The sequence below is a fragment of the Hydractinia symbiolongicarpus genome, chromosome 10 (assembly GCF_029227915.1).
Source record: "Hydractinia symbiolongicarpus strain clone_291-10 chromosome 10, HSymV2.1, whole genome shotgun sequence".
Classification (NCBI taxonomy): Eukaryota; Metazoa; Cnidaria; class Hydrozoa; order Anthoathecata; family Hydractiniidae; genus Hydractinia; species Hydractinia symbiolongicarpus.
In genome coordinates, this window is record NC_079884.1 from 24,793,900 (window position 1) to 24,816,583 (window position 22,684).

Below are 22,684 nucleotides of genomic sequence, written 5' to 3' on the forward strand. Positions count from 1 at the left end.
CTGTCCATTCTGTGCAGTCAAAAAAAAAAGCTGGACGAGCCCACTCTTCTTTTCTTTAAACCGATCGATTATTACAAAAGTGTCGAATATGTGCAAGTATAATTTTGTAGAGTTGCTCAATTTACCCGCTGGTCGGGTTACATGCAATCATCAAACCACAAACTTGGTTTGATGATTGAGACATGTTATATTTTTTCTTGATTATTGTGTCTGACCTGATTGTTTCAGAACAGCTGCTGCTATTCGTGCTGTTGCAATTTCGTTTCTTTGGGCGTTACTGCAATCTGGTGTGGTTACCGACGATCACCTGCGAGAGTGTTACAACGAGCTTCATACTCAGGTGTGAGGTTTTTTACTGCTATAGATATGAATTCATTGGGTCCACTCTGTCAGTGATTGTCAAAATGGCAGGAAAATGGCAGGAATTTTGGGTTTAATTAGTCAATAAGAATTATTTTTATTGTTAAAAAATATAGGTAGGAATTGAATTTTAGAACTGGTTTTAAAAATCCGTATTAACTTATGACAGTCTATTGTATCAGATGTTTGTATTTAATCTTACAATGTTTAAAGTAACCCAAGATTCCAATTAGTCGGAAATTTCATCTGAAAAAAGCTGGGAAGCCGGGGCACATTTGATCAAAGAATGTCAGGAATTTTTTTAGAAATGTTAGAGAAATAAGAAGTTAATATAAAGTGTACACTGAATAGACAGTGCGGTATTTGTGCAGTAATTAATTTTAAAGGAGTTTCAATCCTCGTTAAGTTAGGCTTCCAATGTCCAAGTTAAACCAACCACATCAATTAAGATGTTAAGTGACAAAATGAAAACTATTTACTTTTTTTTCCAGCTTATTACTTGCCTCGATGATTTCAGTGAGACGACTCGCTTAGTTACTGTGAAAGTTTTGTTAAAGCTTTTAATTGTTTGCAAAGCAGCTATGCAAGGTATGTCGCATTTGATAAGTTGAAGTTTTAGTATGGTATGGATTTAATTCGACGAGTAGATTTAGACATATTGTATTTTTTATATAAAACATATTTCTACTTTTGACCTAAATTTAATGTATAGTATATTTAGTATATTTAACATTTATTTTTTGTGTTTAGTTGAACAACTACACGTTATTTATCCTGAGTTGTTAAAACGTATGGACGACAGTTCGAATGAAGTAAGAATAGTCACGTGCAAAGCATTTTCGGCATACTTCAGGTACGAATATACTGTTTTTAAAATTTACCGATCAAAGTTAAAAATTAGAACCACAAATTTCTTGCCTAAAATGAACTCTAATAGCAAGTTTAATGGTTAAGCTGAAAACAGGGTGGGCGAGTTTAACGGTTAAACTGAAAACAGGGTTGGCGAGTTTAACGGTTAAATTGAAATCAGGGTGGGCGAGTTTAATGGTTAAGTTAAAAACTTAATGGATGGTGTAATGGTTAAGCTGAAAACAGGGTGGGCGAGTTTAACGGTTAAGCTGAAATCAAGGTGGTTGAGTTTAATGGTTAAGTTAAAAACTTAATGGAAGGTCTAATGGTTAAGCTAAAAGTTTAATGGTTGAACTGAGAACAGACTGTGATTTCCAATTGGACTTCAGAAGCTGGACTTTAAAACCATCTTCCACACATGGCAATAAACAATGACCATTTTTAGAGTTTTTTTACTTCTAGCGCACTTCCAGAAGATTACGATCGAGATTTTTTTAAAGCTCATCTGGAGTTTATTTACAAAACGTTGCTCATTCATCTAGACGATCCAGACGAGACCGTGCAGGTAAGTGTTTTGGTGTAAAGAATACACTAAATTTAATCAGCTTCGACACTGTGTCTGTGTCTAATAAAATAAGGAGTCCTGTATCAATAAAGTAAGATAACGGCCGGGTGGCCAGCGGCTGCAAAAATCCTGAAAAAAGAATAAAAATATGGTGTATAGTCCTTGAAAAATCTGGGAAAACAGAAAAATTTTAGAAAAAAAGTCCTGGAAAACAGACCTTTTTAAGATTAACCTTTTAAGATTAAAAAAACTTTAAAAATTCTTTTTCGATACTTTGTTTTTTCTGCTGCTGAATGTTGACATCCAATCGACGATTTTTTAGTGAATTTAGAAATAATCGGTGTTTCACTTTTATTTTTGTTGTAAAATTTCCTTTAATTCCCTTTGAAGTCAGGTTCTGTCTACCCCTTCACCCTCTTGAATTCTACCCAGGGTTGCGACAAGTTATCAAAATGCTAGAAGTCATGCAACTTGGTCTGAATTTGGTCTGAATAAAGTCATACAAGAAGCATTGGGCTCTAAGAATTTCCGCTCGCTACCAAAATATTTGATGACAACCTGCTAATTTGTGGTGTTGTCATGCCAAAACTTCGAAGAGGTTTGGTGCATGAAGCTCTGAAGATAAAGCACACAAGTGACATTATATCTTACAACAAACGCAAACAAAACGAAACGTGTCATAATAAACTCACATTTTAAAAGAAATTTCTAACAAAAAATACAGCCTATCATTTATGGTTGAAAGTCTTGCGATTGAAACGTTTATGGTCTTAAACGGCATTTAGTTGACAAAAAATCAAAATTTTGATGTGACCATCATTTTCAGCATACTTTTTTTATTAACTGTGCCAATTTTTGTCGAAAATAAAGTAGTTTTAATTTTTAGACAAATTTTGGCCTAAAATGACATTTAAGGTGGCAAAAAATCAAACTTTTGTATCATCATCATTTTCAGCATACTTTATTTGTTAACTGTGCCAAATTTGGCCGGAAGTGAAGTGGTTTTAATTTTTGCACCAATTTTGGCCTAAAATAGCATTTAGGTGACAAAAAATCAAACTTTTGTATCATCATCATTTTCAGCATACTTTATTTGTTAACGGTGCCAAATTTGTCCGAAAATGAAGTGGTTTTTAATTTTTTGGACCAATTTTGGCCTAAAATGACATTTAAGGTGGCAAAAAACCAAAATTTTGATGTCACCATCATGTTCAGCATACTTTTTTTGTTTATTGTGCCAAATTTGGCCGAAAATGAAGTGGTTTTAATTTTTTGGACCAATTTTGGCCTAAAATGACATTTAAGGTGGCAAAAAACCAAAATTTTGATGTCACCATCATGTTCAGCATACTTTTTTTGTTTATTGTGCCAAATTTTGTCAAAAATAAAGTAGTTTTAATTTTTGGACCAATTTTGGCCTAAAATGACATTTAGGTAACAAGAAATCAAAATTATTTTTTTTTTCAATTATTTCTTTTGCAAATTTTGGTGTTAAGAAAAATTAAAAATTTGGCGAATTTAGTGGCTTTGGTCTGAACGCGCTAAAAAAATGTATTTTTTGTTATTATTAAGATATGTACGAAAAAGGAATTATCGACATTTAAAACCAGAGGATTTTTATTGATTTTATTATGTTTATGTTATGTTCAAGTTCCTTGAACATAACATAGCCCTTCCTTCTATCCCGTGACTTGGTGATAAAATTACAAAGAAAGCACGAACCCAATCAACACGTTCCATTGTTGTACCTCGCCCCTTTACAAAGGGAGGGGGTATCGACTTATGAATTTTTTTGAAAAATAGTGGTGTTGAAAATTTCCCAGCAAAATGGGTGGGGTTGTGAAAAATGGGCGGGGGGGAGAAAGGCTGTTGTAGAAAGCGTGGGGTTGCTCTATATTCCAGAACAAATTATTGCTTCTTAAATTACTTACTTCAAGTAAGACAAACCATTCAATTTAACCTTAAAAAAGCAATTGCTCGTTTTTTGTATAGTTTTAGTGTGCAGCCATTTTCTAGATCTTGTTTTTAACAGTTACATCCTGTTTATTTATTAATCTATGTAAATTCATATTTCTGCCTCTCAGAACCTATAAGAGAATTATTTGTAGTTGAAAAATGTAAAAAGATTCAATAAACTCGGTTTACTAAGCTTTTAGCCATTTTGAGAATTGGCAACGTTAGAAAATTAACGACATCTTGCCTTAGACATCTTCCTAAAAGCTCTAAAAGTACCAGGTATTTTTAGTCAAATTTGGTGGCTATAAAGGGCAGACAAAGTAATCTAATGAAATTAGCAAGAGTACAATTTAATTTATTAGAACTTTTCCTCACTATCAATTTGTTGTAACTATTTTGCATCGCTTTTTGGTAGGGGTAGTATATTGTTAACAACAACAAAAGTGCTTTCTGGTGTCTTTAAACATAAGCTTAAAATAATAGGGTGTTTAATAAAGAATTAAAATTATAGCTTGACCCTGAAATAAGAGAGGGGTTACCATTAAAATAAGAAGAGTCGGGTTCCCTAATATTAGGGGATTTGTTTTAACCCCTCTGCCAACTATGCGTTTAAACCATGCGTGTTAAACATTGTTAGTGATTGGAATAAAAGTGGCATTTTGTGTTTGATATATGGGATAACGAAATATACGTCCTTGCACAACTCATATGGATGTTGTTTTTTTTGCTTTAGAAATGTGTCACGCAGTGCTTGCAAGATGGTGCTCACCTTCATCCTGGTTTGCTGAAACAAGAAGTTGAAGATGTTGCCTTGAAACATCGCTCGAGAAAGTATGTAGTTTAGTTTTGTTCACCAACGGATTGATATTGTGGGGCGAATAGATGACTAATTCAAAGAATTAATATTTTATACTTTTTATCACAAGTCAAGCTCCGTTACTTTAGCCTTTATGTTGCACCACACAGTCAAGTAGTTAGCAAATCCCTTTAATGGGCTACATACACTGTCAGCTTTAGAAGTAAAGAACATAAAAGCGATTGAATAACTACCCCATATATTATAGAGTTGTTTTCGTACTTTGCCCTATATATACTCCTAAGTATTATTTATTTCACGTTTTGTAAAAAAGTAATAGGGTAATTTTTGCTTTGATCATTTTTTGCCAGGTTTGGTTCATTTTTCAAAATCTAAAAAACAAATTTTGAAACTATTCTGTTGGCTTGTCTTTTTTTATAATAGGTTCATGTATGTTTTCATGAAATAGATGCTTCACAAAACTAAATTCGTGGCAAAAAGCACATAAATTTCAGCAGGAAAAATAATTTGACAATTGATGTTTAATAATTATATATAACTATTCCCCTTATTGGAGGAAAAAAAGTTAGACGGGAATAGTTTTTTAGTCGCTTCACTCCGACTGAAGTTGAGTCTCGGGTAAAGAAATAGAAGTGTTTTGTTCAGAAAAAAAAATACTCTGTTGTTTATTTTATTCCTTTGTTATCTTACCCTGTTCTGTAATCATCAAAGTTCATTCGTTAATATATAACTAGTTGATTGACTGAAGTAGGTACAAAAATTGCAACAATAAGCTGGTAGTAAAGTTCTCAAACGATTTATGGTCTGGTTAAAGTTAAAGTTAAATAAAGGAAATTACTTTTCGAGGGAAATATTTTGCTGGGAAAAACTTAAGTCACCCCAAAATTCCTTTTTTTTCTGTTTCTTGAGCGAAAGTAGGTAAAAGAAAAATAAATTGCACTATGAAAGATGTACCATGTGTTTCTATCTTTAGGTTTTGCGATGAACTAATAGAAGTATGTAAAAGTAAACTGGCTAGCTGAGAGATATATAGAGAAGGTATGTGGGAGATATCCGTGCGAATCCATATCGTATTAATACTTATAGTATTTGTATTAGTTTCAACTGAGCAGTCAAGCGTGTAGAATGCTAAAATGTAAAGTTTTTTATATTGCTGTAAATTCTTGAGGTTGATGTTCAATCAAGCTGTTAATAAAAAGAACTTCTGTAAATGATGTTTCTGTCTTTGTTGTATAGATGTTGTTTACTAAAATGTCAAGAAAGTCTCCATAATAAATTGTCCAAGCGATGGACCATATTATAGGTGGCAATTTTGCGGATCATTTATTTAAAAAAGAATTTCCAGATGTATTATGCAAGACAAAAAAAGGAAAAGGTCTCAAACGTTTAAGAACTAACGGCGTATTTTAAAAACATGACTTTTTGTATAGCCTTCTTTTTTCGCCATCGTATTGTGTAATAAAAATTTCTAGAGAAAGTTTTACTTACGCAAGGTTTAGTAAAACGTTGTGCAAACAATTATGCAAATCTGCATTTTCACAGTAACCATAGACGAAAATTGATAACGAAATTGTTACAATGTTTTCACGACATAATAATTCTTAAACCTATAAAGAAATCCTATAAGAAGAATATATACAGAAACAATATATTAAATAAAATATGTCTGGTGCTCTTAAGATTAAAACAAAACAAAAAAATTGAACGTTGGAGGTAGGAAGGTACATGCTTTTCTTATACGTTATCCGGTGTAATGATTTTTTTAAATGATGATGTGTCTCATAATCCTTTATGAACTTTGTCTCTGAATGCGTCCTCCGTGATTTGCTGAAGTGCTTGAGTAAAAATCCTAATTCATCCGTGCATAAAAATATATATATCACTAAGGGTAAAAATTCTATTAATGTTTGGAAAGGATATAATTTTGGTTCTTTCTTAAACACCAGGAATTCCATCCAATTTTGCCGTCTAGAACCCAAACTGTGTGCTAACTTTCGTTAAAAGTTAAGATGATTTTGTAAGGAGAAAAACAGCTCTGTGATATCCTTTTCTCAAAATTCTTGTTCTCTTGGATACCGTAATGCTTCGGATAAACGCCCCCTTCTATTAAATGCCCCCTCTAATAGACGCTCTTCCCTCATGAGGGGCGTTTATTCGAGGCCATAGTAAAAGTATATGAAAAAATCAATAACTGTTATTGTTTTGCTCTTTTAATTAAAAGGCAATTTTAATGGTGCTAATATAACATAGAAATTTCATAAATACGACTAAACACAATCCCTCATATTTGATACATCGGTAAAATAAGGAAATTTTCTATAAACACCTTTTTCCTAAATCTTAGGTTTAAGGTTGGAAATTTAGATATATTGTAAAGTTTATATTATAGGTATCCATAAAAACTGCAAAAGAGACGAAGTGTAAAAAATTTAATAAACGCCCCCTTCTTTGAAACGCCCCCTCGAATAGACGCCCCCTAAAATGTCAAAAAATTTAATAAACGCCCTGGGCGTTTATTCGAAGCATTACGGTAAGTAACAAAAATTTTGTAACAGGATGAGGAGGGTGGATGGTCCTGGATTTGTTGCAAGTTAATTAGGAAAAAATAACGCATTCAAGTGTTATTTTTTGGATGGTTCCTTTCAGCTACAATTACACTGATAAATTGAAGTTCGATGTAAACAAAAAGAAAGACCGCAAGGAACTACATTTTAAGTGTAAATTTGGCTTTAGGTCAAATATTAAGCAAAAAAAATAAATAAATAAAATCAAGATAAAGTCGTAATCTCTTTAATCAAAATAGTACTCCTGTTGGCAATATTGCTGTTCGTGGCCTACATGTTCCAGCGCTTTCCAGATCCAACGGATTTGTTGGTCTATCGACAAAACTAAACTACTTGGAAATTTTCCTATGTCTTCTGATATAAGCGATTGTAATAAACTTCGGAAAGTTTGCTTTGATTTGTCACTCTCTGTCCTGTACGGCCAGAGTAGTATAAGTGACGATATAAAAGATTCAATATTCCAGTTATTTTTTTCTTCTGTTTGAAGAATACCAGACGGTGGTTTGAAAACATTCACAATCCAAGTTGTTGTCGAGCGTATGTTATCTATATCAGTTTTAGAGAGTGTGCCCATGGCAGCTCGCACTAGATTGTGAACATTCGTTGAAGCAAGCTTCTCTTCCGTAATGCTAGCATTAAAAGGAGTGTTTTCACGTTTCCTATTTTTCCCATGTATTTTAGTTTGGTTGCTAACTATGCGTGATATTTGTAAGATTTGTTGAATTGCATGAGAGATAAGGTCGATGTTTTTGATTTCATAAGCAACCGTGTCTAACCAAACATCCCAGCTTTTGTATATTTTCCGAAATATTTCAATTTCTTCATGTTTCGATTGATTCGTCGTACAAACCGTTAGAGTATAGTTATTTGAAAATTTTAGTATGACGGATGGATTTAGTTCGTTTTTTTTCATCAGGTAGTAACCTCGCGACATGTCTAAGTTTAAGGGAAAAAATTAAAATATGCGTTTGATTAAACGAATTGATGATGAGAAGGTAGTCGTTTGACTAATCCTGCTAAATATAGTTAAAAATTTTTTGAAGTAAAATTTTGTTAGTTCTGAAAGTTAACTTGTTATTTAGTTACTATATGCTAGCTCGTTATGAAATTTATATGCCTACACCTTTGAATAATCAACTTTTTAAACGACTTTTCAGCGTATTTTTCTTCAATCAGTTTAAGTAACGTGGCTTACTTAAAGGATGGGAAATGCATGCCACGTTGCCGGCAGACGAGCGTATTCATCATTACTCGAATTGCCCATTAGACATTAAACATTCTGAAGGGCTTATGTAAAGCGAAATCAAAATTGCTGCTAATAACTTCATGTATTAAAGAACATTTACCTTCTGTGTATCCACTTAATGATGTTTCAATCTCAGCTATTGATCTGTAACATACTTCCAGTGACACCCAATGAGGAGGGTGTTTGAATCGAGCTGTGTCAAGAATCAATACCATGTCTTCTTTTTCGTCGTATCCACCAATAGGAGTGAAGTGTCCAGTACCAGTTTGATTCAAGACTCCTCTTGCGTAATTTACAATTAAAACAGTGTCGTCTGAAGTGCATGACCGTTTAACATCATTTCTACGAATACAAATTAGCATTTAAAATACTGTTGAAACCCCACAACAAGCCCTCTTTTTTCTAATTATTCAATCCAGTAAAAAGTCCTCCCCAAGTATAACCCTATGGGTTTGCTTATCACGCAAAAATTTCGCTAGTTGTTGAATAAAGATATGTGACGAGTACCTAAAAAAAGTTCTTTTTACTCTTAATACTTTGAATTTTCACGCACTTCTGTTAAAGTTCCTAAGTTTATTCCCTATAAGCGAAGAGAAAACTAATAATTTTAGACAAAGGAAATTAATTTTTACATCCCTATATTCGCAGGGTGACAATTCGTATTAATTCGCGAAATTAGATTTCGCGAATTTCGCAAAAAAGAGTTTGATGACATTGTGTTTCTTAATTTATATCATTTTTCCAGGACTTTTATGTTGGACTTTTATGTAGGTATGTCAACTGTATAATTATGTTTTCGAGAAAATGTTTGACGCGTTATTTCTGCATTAAATTTCGCGCAGTGACGATTTCTTTTTTGCGTAAAAGCGTAAAAATTAGTACGTGTAAGGAACTAGTCCAGCCATACCTTAAAGTTTAAAAAATTAAATATTAAAGACGCTTATTTAATATAATGCGTTATCATGGTATTTAAACTACCTCTACAAACCTGAAGTCGATGATAGAAGTCTTCGGTGAAACACGAACTGCTTCGACAGATAACTTGTTACATCTTGCAATGCAAGCCAAATCATCAAAACTACATCCTGAACTTTTCATTGTCTCCAAACTAACACAACTATTTAGCATGTATTCATCGTACCATCTCCATGGATACTTCCACATGCGTCTAGGATCAACTTTTAAAGAGTTTAAGACCATAGCAAGCGTTCCAGCAGCACAGTAATTCGGTTCGCATTGTGTATGAAAATGTTGTGATAAAACAAAGTAAATGTTCATAAAGTTGCCCAACATTGCGCGTTTAAAAATTTCCTTTCCCGCTTTTGTATCAAAACCTGTGCAAAGGTCTGGGTCGAGTTCTCTTTTGTAGATGATTGGGTGGTTTTCTGGAATGTTTGTCCAATCTCCTTCTTCACTTTCTCTTTGTTGTTTTTCTATTGTTTTATTTTCCTTGACGTTTGTATAACTCTCTTGAATCGTTTCTTTTTCCACTTGTACGAGACCTTTTTTGGACCCCTCTTCTTTTGCAACCCTCTTATGGAACGATTCTTTGTTCTTTGTGTCGTGTGTTATTTCTTTATAATTTACTTCGGTGATCCGATGTAAAAAGGCTTCCTCGAACAAGGAATCGGCGCTTTCAAATATAGATTTTAATCCCAAATGGCACGAAAATGAGCCGAAGTCAATCTCACCCAGAAGTTTAGTGGGCTCATCAGAAAGATCCAGAATGTACGACTGGACTAAATAAGCTGCCATATTGATATATCCAAACACCTATGAGATATTTTTGAGTTAATTTATATGTAAAGTTGGTCAATTCCAATAGCTCTCAACCTTTTACATTGTAGTTTTTTATCAACATAATAATACGAAGATTGTGTCTGTTAAAAATCCGCAGGAATCATTAAAAAATATGTCCCACTTGCTTTTTCGGCTAATATTATTTCGTGCATTCCTAACACGAAATCGGTCCGTGCGAAATACACACAATGGGGAGACGTGTCCGTAGCAAGACACAAACAGACAGAATGCGGATTCACACAGAGAGACGCTTTTATGAGTATAACATACGTCTTCTAAAAAACTAATTTAAATTTAATAAACAAACTTAAAAGAAGTTAATTGCTAATTAAAAACCAATGAGCGCGTCATAGTGTTTTGCGAAAATTTATTCAATGAATTTTGCCAAATTTTTGGGCACCAACAAATATTAGTTGCCGAAAAACTTGTGCAGTTCTGTATGTCTTTAGAAAGGCAGAAAATTTTATGTCGCTTAATATAATTTTTTTCGAAGGAAGCGGATTTTGAAAAATTTACCAGAAATTTAATCTTTCTTGTTGTAAATCCATTGTGTATGATACACACCAAAACAAGAACAGTATTTGCTAATGAACTAACAAAATCGTCTAATGTCTTTATTGTTGGTTGTAACTTAAATTTCCTGTTTTTATCATTTCGTACCCGAAAATGCAGAAAATCGTTTTGTGGTTTTATCACTGGGATTACGATAATACCTTTTGTCAAATACATCACATCTTAAAGTAATTTTATAATGGACACGTGATAGTGTCCACGTTTTGATAAGTATTGTTTCGTACAGTTGGCTTATAATGTTTCCTGGCCAATATTATTATTAAGTCGGATTTTAACCCCCAGTAGCAGCAGTGAAATTTACAAGTGCAACAAACGGCACGACTGATAAAAATATGTTCAAACAAAGTGGACCCTCGTGCTATTGCGGCGGAGATTCACGGTAAAAATTTATCTTCTTAAAACGAGTAACCATTAAAATTGGTTAAAAAATCAATTGAGACAAAAAATGATATTAGGTGTATATATTGTGCTTGATTGTAGAGCAACTTCCAAAAAGCTTGTTGAATCTGGAAAGGGAGAAATTTAAAATACATTGAGCCTTAACCAGCGTTTCCACGATTCGACCAGTTAGAACAACTTGCAGTCAAAACATGTGCTTGTCAACAGCCCCCCCTCCTTCAAGCGTTGTTTTAGAATTCACTGACGTGCTCATATTCACAGAAGAATAATTAACACAGAATGACCTGGGGATGATTGATACAACGAATGAAATATGACAATTGTTCGCTGAGAGAGTTCTCAAATACAGTAACAATACAGTTCTACACAGCTAATCGCTAAACGTCTTTCGCAAAATTAGAATTTTGCAATTTTTTAGATTTCAAGAATATTTAATTTCGTGAATGGATATAGTTTCAATATATTTTTGGAGATTATATTTTCACGAGTGGCCACTTACTAGGATTTGAAGAAGCGCATTGACAAGTAGAAGACCGAAAAGTCTTTAAGGTTCTCCCAGTCCTCTACTAGGTAACGGCGGTACTTCGGACTAGGTAACGATAGTAATTTACAAAAGATTCGCCACGGTAGTAGAAATTACAACTTGACCTGACTATATTCGACTCACTAAAGGTTGTCAACTTGACTCGCGAAAGGTCGTCATTTACTTCTCGTAAGTCTTACTCACAATTTTCGCTCGCTAAGAAGAGTAAATCTGACTCACGAAAGGTAGTAATAAATACTCATTAAATGTAGTCCCGATAAACACTGTAAAAAGACTACCTTTCGATATTTAATTTTACTACCTTGTATCTCTCCGTTGTTTAATAACGCTATAGCTTAAAAAAGGCTACAATGAGGCTCAAAGTATGACTTTGTATTAGAACGATTTGTACACTGAGTTAATTGCTGCAGGTGTTCTAGGGTGTTTTCTAAATGTTCACAAGAAAATATGTTTTGTTTTTCTATCTTGTTTAATAGGTATTACTATACATTATTTACGTTCTTTTCAGTTTTGGTTCTAATTTGATTCTTATCCCAGGACATATGTTTGCATCTTCATCAGGGATTTTAAGTCCATCCCTTGCATCACGAATTACCCTTTTACCCATAACACCTACCCTAAATACTGCAAAAATAAGGTTTTAAAAATCAATAAAATACTTTTGATAATATCAGTCGTTAAATGCGTTTTAATTATGTGAGTTTTTACGGCCAATTAAATTAGTCACTTGACCACCAGGGTCTTGTTCGCGTTGTCCAAATATTAAAAACCTAACGGATCCTGGGGACGAGGTTGTATGCGGAGTCAATTTATTACTCAAAACGGAGTTAATGTTGGTTTAGTTATTGCCATTATAATTGGTATTTCAACAAATTATAATATTTTTGCAGAAGAATTGTAAAATCATAAGCGCTTGACTTGCGAATCTTTTCAACGGGCATTTTGCGTTTCAGTAAAAATTGCCAAATGAGAACTCGAGCCTTCGCCATCAAATATTCACAATTTTCTCAATGACAGCTCCAACCGTTAGAATTTATTAAATTATTGATTTATGTTATATTGTTCAAAAGTATAGATAGTTTAATGTGTAAATTATTTCCAATGAATCGTTCGCATATACTGTTAGTCCGCTTTAACCCGCCTATATTTAAAACCTTAACATTTATACCTCGATGCTTACAGATATTTAACCCTATTCGGTCCGGGGTTTTTCGAACATACTATGACCGGGGGGGGCGGATTCCGCCCCCCCCCCTCAATAACTTTTCATAGGGTTGTTCAAATTGAATCAAACTTGGCACACTTATATTACGTCATAAAAGGAACAAAATGGCGCCAATAAACTTTTGCTTGCGTCAGCACATTTTCTGTGACGTCATCAGAAGCTTGAAAATTGTTAAAAATGCCACTATCTGCTTGAAATATAATTACTTTTGTTCTAGAGCGAATTTTTACATTCTGTTTGAAGTTTCTGAAAGCTAAATAAAAGTTATTTAACATATCTTCCGGTTTTTACATGGATCGGATAAAAAATTGCCAAAAATTGCCCGAAAATCCGTTTTTTTCCGATTTTCGGGTAAAATCCGACAAAATCGGGAAATCGGATTAGTCACGTGTTCAAATTATTCCAATTGATTCTTCTTGATAAAACAAAGTTGTGTTGCAAGTTTCAAGTTCTAAGGATAATCCTAACAGGAGTTTTTGTATTTTCCCCATTATAAGGATTTCATAGAGATTTTTAGGGGTAGTTTCGAGTAATGGCCAATATCAAAGCCTCTGAAAGGTATGGAACCTAAAAAATTAGCATGCAGGTGTCTAATAGATAAATGTTGAAACTTAGTAAGTATCATAGCCATATAACAAAGCAATCAGGAGTTATTAAAAAAAAACCGTCAGGGGGGGGGGGGGCGGAATCCGCCCCCCCCCCCCCCCGGACCGAATAGGGTTAAACAGAATTGGAAAAGTAGCTGATTCCGAAATTTGAGTCCAAAACCTTATAAACTGTTCATAAGCATTGCTCATCAGAAATAACAAATAGATGTTATAATAATAGACCTCAGAAAACAACCTCTTCTCCGGAGGTGTCTTTTGGGTGTGGTGGCCGGGTGAAGAAACGTGCTAATTGCCAAGTAAACGCTAGTTTTAATATCAGAAAACAAACTCAGTGGACGAGAATGCGCCAGAAACGTTAATAACCTTCATTTTTTGCTATTTGCGCCCTGAGAATAGTCCCCTTAAAGCAAGTAAGACACCGCTTTGCACAGCAAGGTTGACATTTTTGCTTTTTCACGATAACATCAAAAACGTCGCTGTTCGCAGCTATATTTTTAATTCCAAGCTGGAAGTTGGAAGTTTAAATTGACGTTACTATACGCATCTACACGGATCAATATCTGTGAATATCTTGAAGAATATATAAACAAACTTACCTTTACGTTTCTCGCTTCTTTCCCGACAAAATTCGGTTAATACATATTCAGACCTCGGTAATATAAGGTATAATAAAATCTTCTTCTCAGCTGTTCTGCTTTATTTACCAAAAAAATCATTCAAAGAATATCGCTATCGATTTCAGGCTGCGCCATTTCCTAAAGATGCTTTTTCTAAAACTAAATGAGCATTGCATATTTCACTGCTAGCTACAAATGCTAACTCCTTCCCAAGCCTTCTCAATGCTTGTTTTGTAAGATATCGAATGGAAAAGGAAAAGAGGCTGGGTCAAAGTTTGATTAATTAAAACATATAACAGGCATGAATGAAAGCCTTTATTAATTTATTATTGTGCCGTTCTGTTTAATATTAATTTAAAAAAACATAATACAAGAGTATTAATGATTAATTTTTATTTATAGGTAACGGTATTTCATTATTCTAGTGCACGTTCACGTGCACTAGAATAATGAAATATGACTATAATTTTTCGCACCTTTTGATAGATTAAAAGTTGTAGGATTTTTATAGAAAGTGCGTCGAGTATATTGGAGTTGTGGAAATCAATGGAAAAAAATTCGGGATTTGTTATTGCGAATTGGATGACCAGCAATTTATTTGGGGGATTTAATTTTGACAATCTCACATCAAGCATCATTTAGCGGAGATCTTAAGACTTCCTGGATAAATAAATAAATAAATTTTGAAACCAAGCGTTTTTATCATCCCAATTTAAATGATAATGTTTTTAAATATAAAGCTAGAGCAGGTTTCAAGCAATTGCTAAAAGTCTCATTAGGGGCTTAAATGCCTATGAAATCAAAATCAACATTTTAATTTCTGTCGAAATCTGAACTATCCAGCTGCGTTGCACCATGCCTGTTATTTTTCCGCCAAAAAAGGAACATTTTTCAGCTAAATTTAAGAGAAAAGAAGGAAAAATACTCGATTGTATCCTGTTACAATTACGCGAGATCCTTGTAAAGGTCTAGGATACGATGGAAAAACTTTTTTAAAACTAATAATTTACTTTACCGGGGTCTAATTAAATGACGTCATACAATAACATACTAAAAAATTCCGAATGATGATTGAATATTTTTTCTCAATCAAAATAATGTTCTTCCTTGCAGTGCAATTTTTCGTGTCCAATATGTGATAGAGTTTTCATCATGAAACGAATTTGTTGATCGAAGCAGAGCACCAAACTTCGTGGAAATTGATTCAGATCGTCTGCTACAAGAGCTTGCAGCTCTGCTCGATAGGTTTGACTCGACTGATCATCAGCTTTCGCTCTATATGGCCAGAACAAAAGAAAACACGTTAGGATTTCTTCTAATGAAGGAATAGCATTATGTTTCTTCTTCTGCATCTGGAGATGAAGTAAAGTCACATTAAGATTGCAGTGTCCAGCGTTATCATTTGACTTAAACTTCTCCATCAGCCATTTAACTAGTGACGTAATTTTATTTACGTCATCTTGTGAAAATTCATATATGACATCTTTGAGCAATCTGTTAAGATTTACGAATGATAGTGGCAACTCTAAATCGTGAAAGGAATCTGATTGGGACTTTATTTTATTGTTGGTGATAGTCCTGGATGTATTCAGTATGTGTGTAAGTACGTCACGTATGATATCACTGTCAGCGTTTACCTTTGTATCTAACCAGTTGTCCCAACTTCTAAAAACATGGACAAATTTGTCAATCTCAATTTGTTTACGTTGATTCATTGGTTCCAATGTCAATGTGTATTCATTTGGAAATTTTAATGTGATTGAAGGATTCCACTCGTTTTTCTTCACAACGTAGTAACCTCTCGGCATTTCTAAATAAATTTAAATTTGATGAAATACGTATCAGTGGACTGTGTGCGACAGAGAATGAATGCAGGTAAAATTATATTTTTGCACTGGACACATCATTTCACGCGGCACATCATTTCACCCTTAATTGATCGCTATAAGATTTAAGCTGTATTACTAACAACTTTGTAAAAAACTTGTTGACAGCATCCGTTTTTTCCGCAACTTATGATAAAACAATTGTATCACATAAAAAGTAAGTAAGCACGACTTTCAACCTCGTCCCCTGGGCATCTCGTATCCTTTTAGACATCGCGACGGCGATACGAACCTCCCCGTCCCGGTTATAGAAAAGAGACAAGAGGCGCTATGAACGAGTTTGCAGGATTAACTAAAATTTCAAACAAGGTTAGAGAAAACCTAAAGACCTATTGCCTGTCTCTTAAGTGTCAATGTTTTGTCATTCTCATTATGTGTGTGTGTTTCATGGTCCCTACTTAACCAGTGTTATTATGGATAATTTCCTATTGTTGTTGTTGTTGTTGTTGTTGTTTCTTTTTTTCTCAAAAAGAATAGATAGAACTTGCAGAACGTAGCGATGTTTCTCCTGTTTTATTTTTTATATTACATGTGTAGCCCTAATCTTACCTTCAGTATACCCATTTATTGCTCTCGCCAACTTGCGAGTTCCTTCGAACAACAGCTCAAGTGACACCCAATGAGGAGGGTGTTTAAATCGAGCTGTGTCGAGAATCAATACCATGTCTTCTTTCTCGTCGTATCCACCAATAGGAGTGAAGTGTCCGGTACCATATTGATTAAATATCTTCCTCGCGTAATTTAAAATGATGACTGTGTCATTTGAACTGCACACTCGCTTAACGTCATTCCTAAATACAACAGCTATTATTAATGAGATAATAAAAAAGAATGTTTAAGTAAAAAGCTTAGGTTTACAATACCTAAAGGTGATGATTGAAGACAGTGCTGAGACTCTAACCGCTTCGACAGATAACTTGTTACATCTTGCAATACAAGCCAAATCATCGAAACTACATCCTGAACTTTTCATTGTTTCCAAACTAACACAACTATTGAGCATGTATTCATCGTACCATCTCCATGGATATTTCCACATGCGTCTAGGATCAACTTTTAAAGTATTTAAGACCATAGCTAGCGATGTAGAACCACAATAATTTACTTCACTTTGTGTTTGAAAATGTTGTGATAAAGGGAAATATATATTCATGTATTCTGTTCGTATAGCACGTTTGAAAATTTCCCGCCCTTTTTCTGAGCAGAATGGTATGCATAGGTTTACATCTAACGCTTTCATATATATGATTGGATGTTCTTCTGGTACATTTGACCAATCGGATTGTATTGTTTTTTCATCTTTTGCCGTGACCCCTCCTTTGTAACTGCTTTCTATATCGAAAGATAACGCATTTGATTTGTCTTTATGTTTTGTCTGTTCAAAATAAGGCTTATTTGTTATCATAGACCTGTCGACCTCATCTTTAACATCTAAAACCTTCGCTCCTGATATCAATCGCGTGGCTATACTTGCGACAGACGTTGGAGGAGTAGAGACATCATTATTCCGTCCTTTACAATTATTTGCGAAAATCTTCAAGTCATTCTGGTATTTAGCGACATTCTTTTTCGATAAGATTCTCAAGTTGTGAAATCTATAAAAGATAAAGTGAGCGTAAAATATACGATTAAGTTTTCGTACGTGTTGACTTTCTCGATTTCTTCTGGCTTTGCAAAATTTACAAATATGTTACCCACAAGAAGCTTTTTGGTTCATTGACAATTGCAATCTCGCTGTTTCCATAGAGCGGTGAAAATATATGATAAAATGTTTTCCCTTTTTTAAAAGATAAGAAAAAACAATATATACATTGTTCTTATATACTTATATAACATTTTGCTAAGATGAAGAAAACAGTCTTAATGACTTCCAAAACGGAAAGAACTTGGTAGGTTTTAACCCATCGACTTTACGAAAACACGTATGGCTAGAAATTGCGCACAATGGGGATCGTCGGCGAAAAACCTTGGATATTTAGAAATGTTCTTCCAAATCTAAGAGTTACGGAAAGAATCCGAAACACTTTCACCGTTCAGAAGTTGGCTAAAAAACACGCTTGAATGACGATTTTCCGAGCAAGTATTAGGACTTGCATTGGATTTAGATGGAAATTTTAATTATTTAATAAAAGAGACGGGTTAACCCACAAAAGAGCATGCAAAAAAATATTTTTATAAAAAACGAACAACGCTCTTGTTTGAAAAAACGTGATAAAGCATTCTTGCTATGGTAACGCTAAACTGATTAACAAATATTACGTCATAAAAAACAGAGGGGTGTTTTGGACGTTTTAGTAAAAAACTTAAATTTATGGCTACTTCGAATAAGATTTAAAATGTTTATTTATATTAACTTATAGACAATTTAATTTGCTTTTATATAAAAAAAACAGAAATTTTAAGAAAATGTGTGTATGTGTCTGAAGCATTACAATATCCTTTAAACAAAGAACAACAATAGATCGTTTCTGGAAGTTATGTAAACGCTATTCTATACCCTTTTTCTTTTCTGTGTTTAAATATTACTTGGTCATATAATTTGTGCTGATAGTTCCATGACCAATTAGTCTTTAAAATTGTCGTCAACCGTATCATTATCCTATTTCTGCATCTAAATCAAACAAAAAAAACTTTCAAAATGGTAGCTGTTATGTAAACAGGAGTAAAAGAAGCAGAGGAAGGAAATGATTGCACTACGTACGATACGGCGTAAGCATTCTTTTTAAAAAAGGTTGTAAAAACAGCAAACGTGTGAATGAATGAAAACCAGTGATACTAAAAGTGAACTTTGAGAAGAATGGTAATAGAAACACGTTTACTTTACTGTTAGAAATTTTAGTATGAAGAAAATTCGCAGGTTTTACGTGCTTTTGTTTTTTTAATTGGCGAAAGTTTCTCGGGGCAAAAACAATAACCAAAAAGGGGCCCTGGAATTGTTACTTCGAACCGCGGAAATACATTCCGCAAAATTTAATAAAAATTTGAACCGCTAAATGATATTCCTCAGATTTTTATCTGATGGCGCTGATATTGCAAAAAAGTGCATCACAATCCCGGTCACTAAATACAGTGCAATGATTAAAAGAATTTTTCCCCAAATTATAACCAATATTTGCATAAAAATAAGATATCGCCCCTGAATTCGACACTTCCCAAAACTACAGGTTAGATGATATAAGTTACAATAAATCTTAATTTTATCAAGAGGAATTATTGTGTAAGTTTTGACACAAAATAATCCCGGTTCCCAGTAAAGTCGAAGTAGATATATGTTAAAATGTTTTTATTTAACCCCCGGAATCTTGAAAAAAACAGAATAAAATTTTTTTTTCTTGTACTTTATTCGGAGAAACTTTCGCGAGAGAAACTTTTGCGTATCTAAAAACTTTTTATGTTCTTATAAAAAAGTGACCTATATTTCTTAGATCGAAAAAGAAAAGAAGTGTTTTTTAACGATATAATTTTCTTTCTTATGGTATGTAAAAACTTCTATTTACATATTGAGTTCATCGTCAAAATCACAAAACAGATCAAACACATCTTTTAGGCTCGTCTTCTTCCGGCTCCCTAGCATCGTCGTCATTACGGAGTTTCATACCGCGCAGGTTTGGCACTAGTGAAGCGCTTTGTAGGGACAAATTTTTGGCTTAAGTTATTTCTAAAATACCATCGTTTGAAACATTATCGCTTTTGTTTTTTTCTAAGTTTATTCCAACCTCGTTCCCAGCGCAAGTTGTCTCTTTTTTATATTGGGAGGGCAAGCAACCGCGTTTCCAGGGCAATTTTTCGCTTCTTTGATATCCGAGACGGCAAGAAGAAATTTTTTTTCTTCTAGCTGTCCGAGCCAAGTGAAGGCGAGTCAAGAAATAACTTTTAAACATGCAAAAAAAAATTAAATTTTGGTGGATAAACTTTTGCGAATCGAAATTTAGAAAGTGTGTACTGAATAAACTTTCGCGAATGGCCAATTTTGAAACTTTCGCGAGATAAAGTCTCGCGAAAGTTTCTCCGAATAAAGTAATTGGATTTTGCACAGACAATGATATTTTATGCAAATTTAGTGTTTCGGATGACGTCATTTGCAAAGTGCATACATAAGCAAAAAATTATTGCCACCACTTTGTTCCTTTTTATGACATACTTTAACTGTATCAAATTTTATTTCATCTGGAAAAGCCTATCTAAAGTAATGGAGTTCGCCCCCCCCCCCCAGATTTAGAAGCCTCACAAGGCCCCGTGTATTTAGAATTAACCCATTCTAACTTTTGCTGATGTCAGATGTTCCCCTTTTCTAAATTTTTCGGACTTTGGAGGACCTTCGTATTAATTGTTCCGTAATTTGCACATGGCAGAAATTGCGTATTAACGATGTTCAACTGACCAGCACATCTGCAAAAGCAAAAATTTAACAGTCTGCCGGCCGCCCAGTGTTGGCAAGCTGTTTATTTTGAGAAATAACCAATAAATGACCTTTTGCACTAATATTATCTATGAGATTGTAGTAGTAAAATGGAAAGAGGATTTTATGAAGAAACACTGAAATTATTTCAAACAAAATTTAATTTTCGATTTCAACACAATTTGATCATTCGCCAAAAAAAAAAATCCATTGAACTTGGTCAACCGAAAAAATTAATTAGGCAAAATGCAAAAATTTTGCGCATTTGCGAATCTAGAATTTTATTTCAAAAATTTCTGACAATAAATAAATTGTTTTATATCGACAAATATATAATATAACCTTCCACTGCTGTGCAACTGTATCTCAAACTCTCCCAGGGAACAGAGGTGTTAAGAATTGCTTTCTATGAACAACGCAGTAAAAAACTGTCTTGTAACATAACCTTGTATGTGTAAGCTAGATAGAGAAAAACATACTCATCAAAATTGAAAATCTTATCTTACCTTCCTTTTACTTTTCCTAATACGGAATCTTCGCTAACCATATTCCGAATGCGTTTCTTATCATTATCCCTTTTTTACCCTCTAACCAATCTTATATACTGAGTTCTTATGTAGACAAAAAGCCGTAGACAAAAACCCTGTTAGCCTTAGTAAAAACACCGATCAAAATTCTGACTAAAAATTATGCTTACCCGATGACAAACAGAAAATTATACTTTTCGTTTGCTTTTCACTTGCATTTGGGTACAAATCATACTGCATTGAAAAATACTGATCTTTATTTATATTCCATGAATCGCGGATGTTAATTATTCATGTGAAGAACAAGTCAGCTATTTTATAAATATATTTAAATATTTATAAGAAATTGTAGTTTTAAAAACGACTAGAAGATTCTGTGACGATGCAAAATTTACTGTGTTTGAGATTTTTCATTCTGCACTGTCTGTTAGTTACTCTTACATGCCGATTGAGTATTAAAATAAATAAAAGGTTTACCAGGAACCCGGCTGAAATTTCAGGTTATGGTGCCGTAGCTAAGTGGTTATAACTCTCCCAAGGAGCCAATTCCCCTTGACGGCGATTCAATTTAGGGGAGGTGGCATATTGTGTGGGCCGTTGGATACCGCAATGGTCCAATTAAATGCCCAGCACTTTTTAAGTTCCCCCTCCCCCCTCCCCCCCCCCCCCCCCCTCAAATAAGCGCCTAGATGACTTTCTGAAAGTTCAAGAAGCCCCTCCCCCTTGAATAAGCGCCCACCTGATAAAAGAGGGCGCTTAATTGAAAATTTCCTGGAGAAACTGGGCGCTTATTTAAAAAGAAGATGATGATCGATGCGTTGTATAAAAGGCAAAACTAAAAAACCCTAGAAAGTCTAAACTTCATTTGTTACATCTTTTGTCCAGTTTTATTTTTCACGAGAAAAAACAAAATTGAAAATTACCGTTGTCTTTAATTTGTATACAATTAGGAAAAATTCATAAGCGCCCATCATGCCAGGGCGCTTGTTTGAATCATTACGGTATACGCACTATCAGTAAACATAAAACGGGAACAGTTTTCTGAAAGTTGGTGTCATTCGAAGCGTAGCTTTTGTTGTTGCAGGGGGTAATTTGGGGTCCTAAACATTAAAAAAATGCTTTTTCCCTTTCCCATATTCTGATATCACAATTACCACTTTTCAAAACTTATTTTCTCCAGAAATGAATGAAGGCAAACAATATAAAATGTTAATATATAATGTATGTATATTGATCTTAACTGTGAAAACAGAGAATTCTAGGAAGGAGAACGATCGCAAATCTGTTTTAAAACATGCAGGGGGTAGGGAACTAGCAAGCATGTGGTGCGCGAGCGGAGAATAAAAGTGTTTGTTTGTCGTTGCTTGGTGAATCGGTTACCGTATATCAACAACATCGAATGTTTTGACTCGCTCATTAATAATCACACAAGGAGCTTTTGAACATTCAAGATGTTAAGACGAGCCTATAAAAACAAACAACAGACAACTGCGTATTTCAGATTACTTTTCGCTCCTTTTGATATCGTTTACAGGCTCGTGCTTTTGCATCTCTCAGTTTTTTTTGTATAATGCATTTTATTTATCACCTTTTTTGTCGCTTTGATAAGCGAAACTTAGATAAGTACGGCTTTTTTAACCTTTCAATTGAATTGAAGTGATATTTTGAGCTTTAGTTGGTAGCTAGGGAAATGGATAAATGGGCTACTAGCCGTAGCTATATAAATAATATTGTTTATTATTAGATAAG

At 34.0% G+C, this 22,684-nt stretch overlaps 3 protein-coding genes across 5 annotated transcripts in view; 1 reads left to right on the plus strand and 2 right to left on the minus strand.

Annotated features, from left to right (window-relative positions):
- Window positions 1-5,761, plus strand: part of LOC130662434 (dynein axonemal assembly factor 5-like) — a 30,499-nt gene extending 24,738 nt beyond the window's left edge. For both annotated transcript variants that reach the window (XM_057461307.1, XM_057461306.1), the window contains 6 exons: window positions 229-340; window positions 852-948; window positions 1,111-1,213; window positions 1,672-1,774; window positions 4,464-4,561; window positions 5,521-5,761. In XM_057461307.1, coding sequence (XP_057317290.1) covers window positions 229-340; window positions 852-948; window positions 1,111-1,213; window positions 1,672-1,774; window positions 4,464-4,561; window positions 5,521-5,569 — 562 coding nt within the window. In that variant the 3' untranslated portion in view covers window positions 5,570-5,761. The remainder of the gene's footprint in view (window positions 1-228; window positions 341-851; window positions 949-1,110; window positions 1,214-1,671; window positions 1,775-4,463; window positions 4,562-5,520) is intronic.
- Window positions 5,762-6,138: 377 nt separating this feature from the next.
- LOC130662436 (uncharacterized) lies at window positions 6,139-15,054 on the minus strand. The gene is made up of 4 exons (XM_057461310.1): window positions 14,103-15,054; window positions 9,346-10,130; window positions 8,458-8,699; window positions 6,139-8,047 (listed from the first exon to the last, which is right to left on the minus strand). The coding sequence occupies exons 2-4, from the start codon at window positions 10,110-10,112 to the stop codon at window positions 7,338-7,340; spliced, it is 1,719 nt and encodes a 572-aa protein (XP_057317293.1). The 5' UTR covers window positions 10,113-10,130; window positions 14,103-15,054; the 3' UTR covers window positions 6,139-7,337.
- A 127-nt stretch (window positions 15,055-15,181) lies between these two features.
- Window positions 15,182-21,180, minus strand: LOC130662435 (uncharacterized). 2 transcript variants are annotated; one of them, XM_057461308.1, is made up of 5 exons: window positions 21,106-21,180; window positions 18,507-18,620; window positions 16,873-17,604; window positions 16,559-16,800; window positions 15,182-15,933 (listed from the first exon to the last, which is right to left on the minus strand). In XM_057461308.1, the coding sequence occupies exons 2-5, from the start codon at window positions 18,602-18,604 to the stop codon at window positions 15,209-15,211; spliced, it is 1,797 nt and encodes a 598-aa protein (XP_057317291.1). In that variant the 5' UTR covers window positions 18,605-18,620; window positions 21,106-21,180; the 3' UTR covers window positions 15,182-15,208. The 2 variants fall into 2 exon arrangements, with proteins under 2 accessions (XP_057317291.1, XP_057317292.1); XM_057461309.1 differs by lacking the exon at window positions 21,106-21,180 and adding an exon at window positions 20,273-20,565.
- Window positions 21,181-22,684: the final 1,504 nt, after the last annotated feature.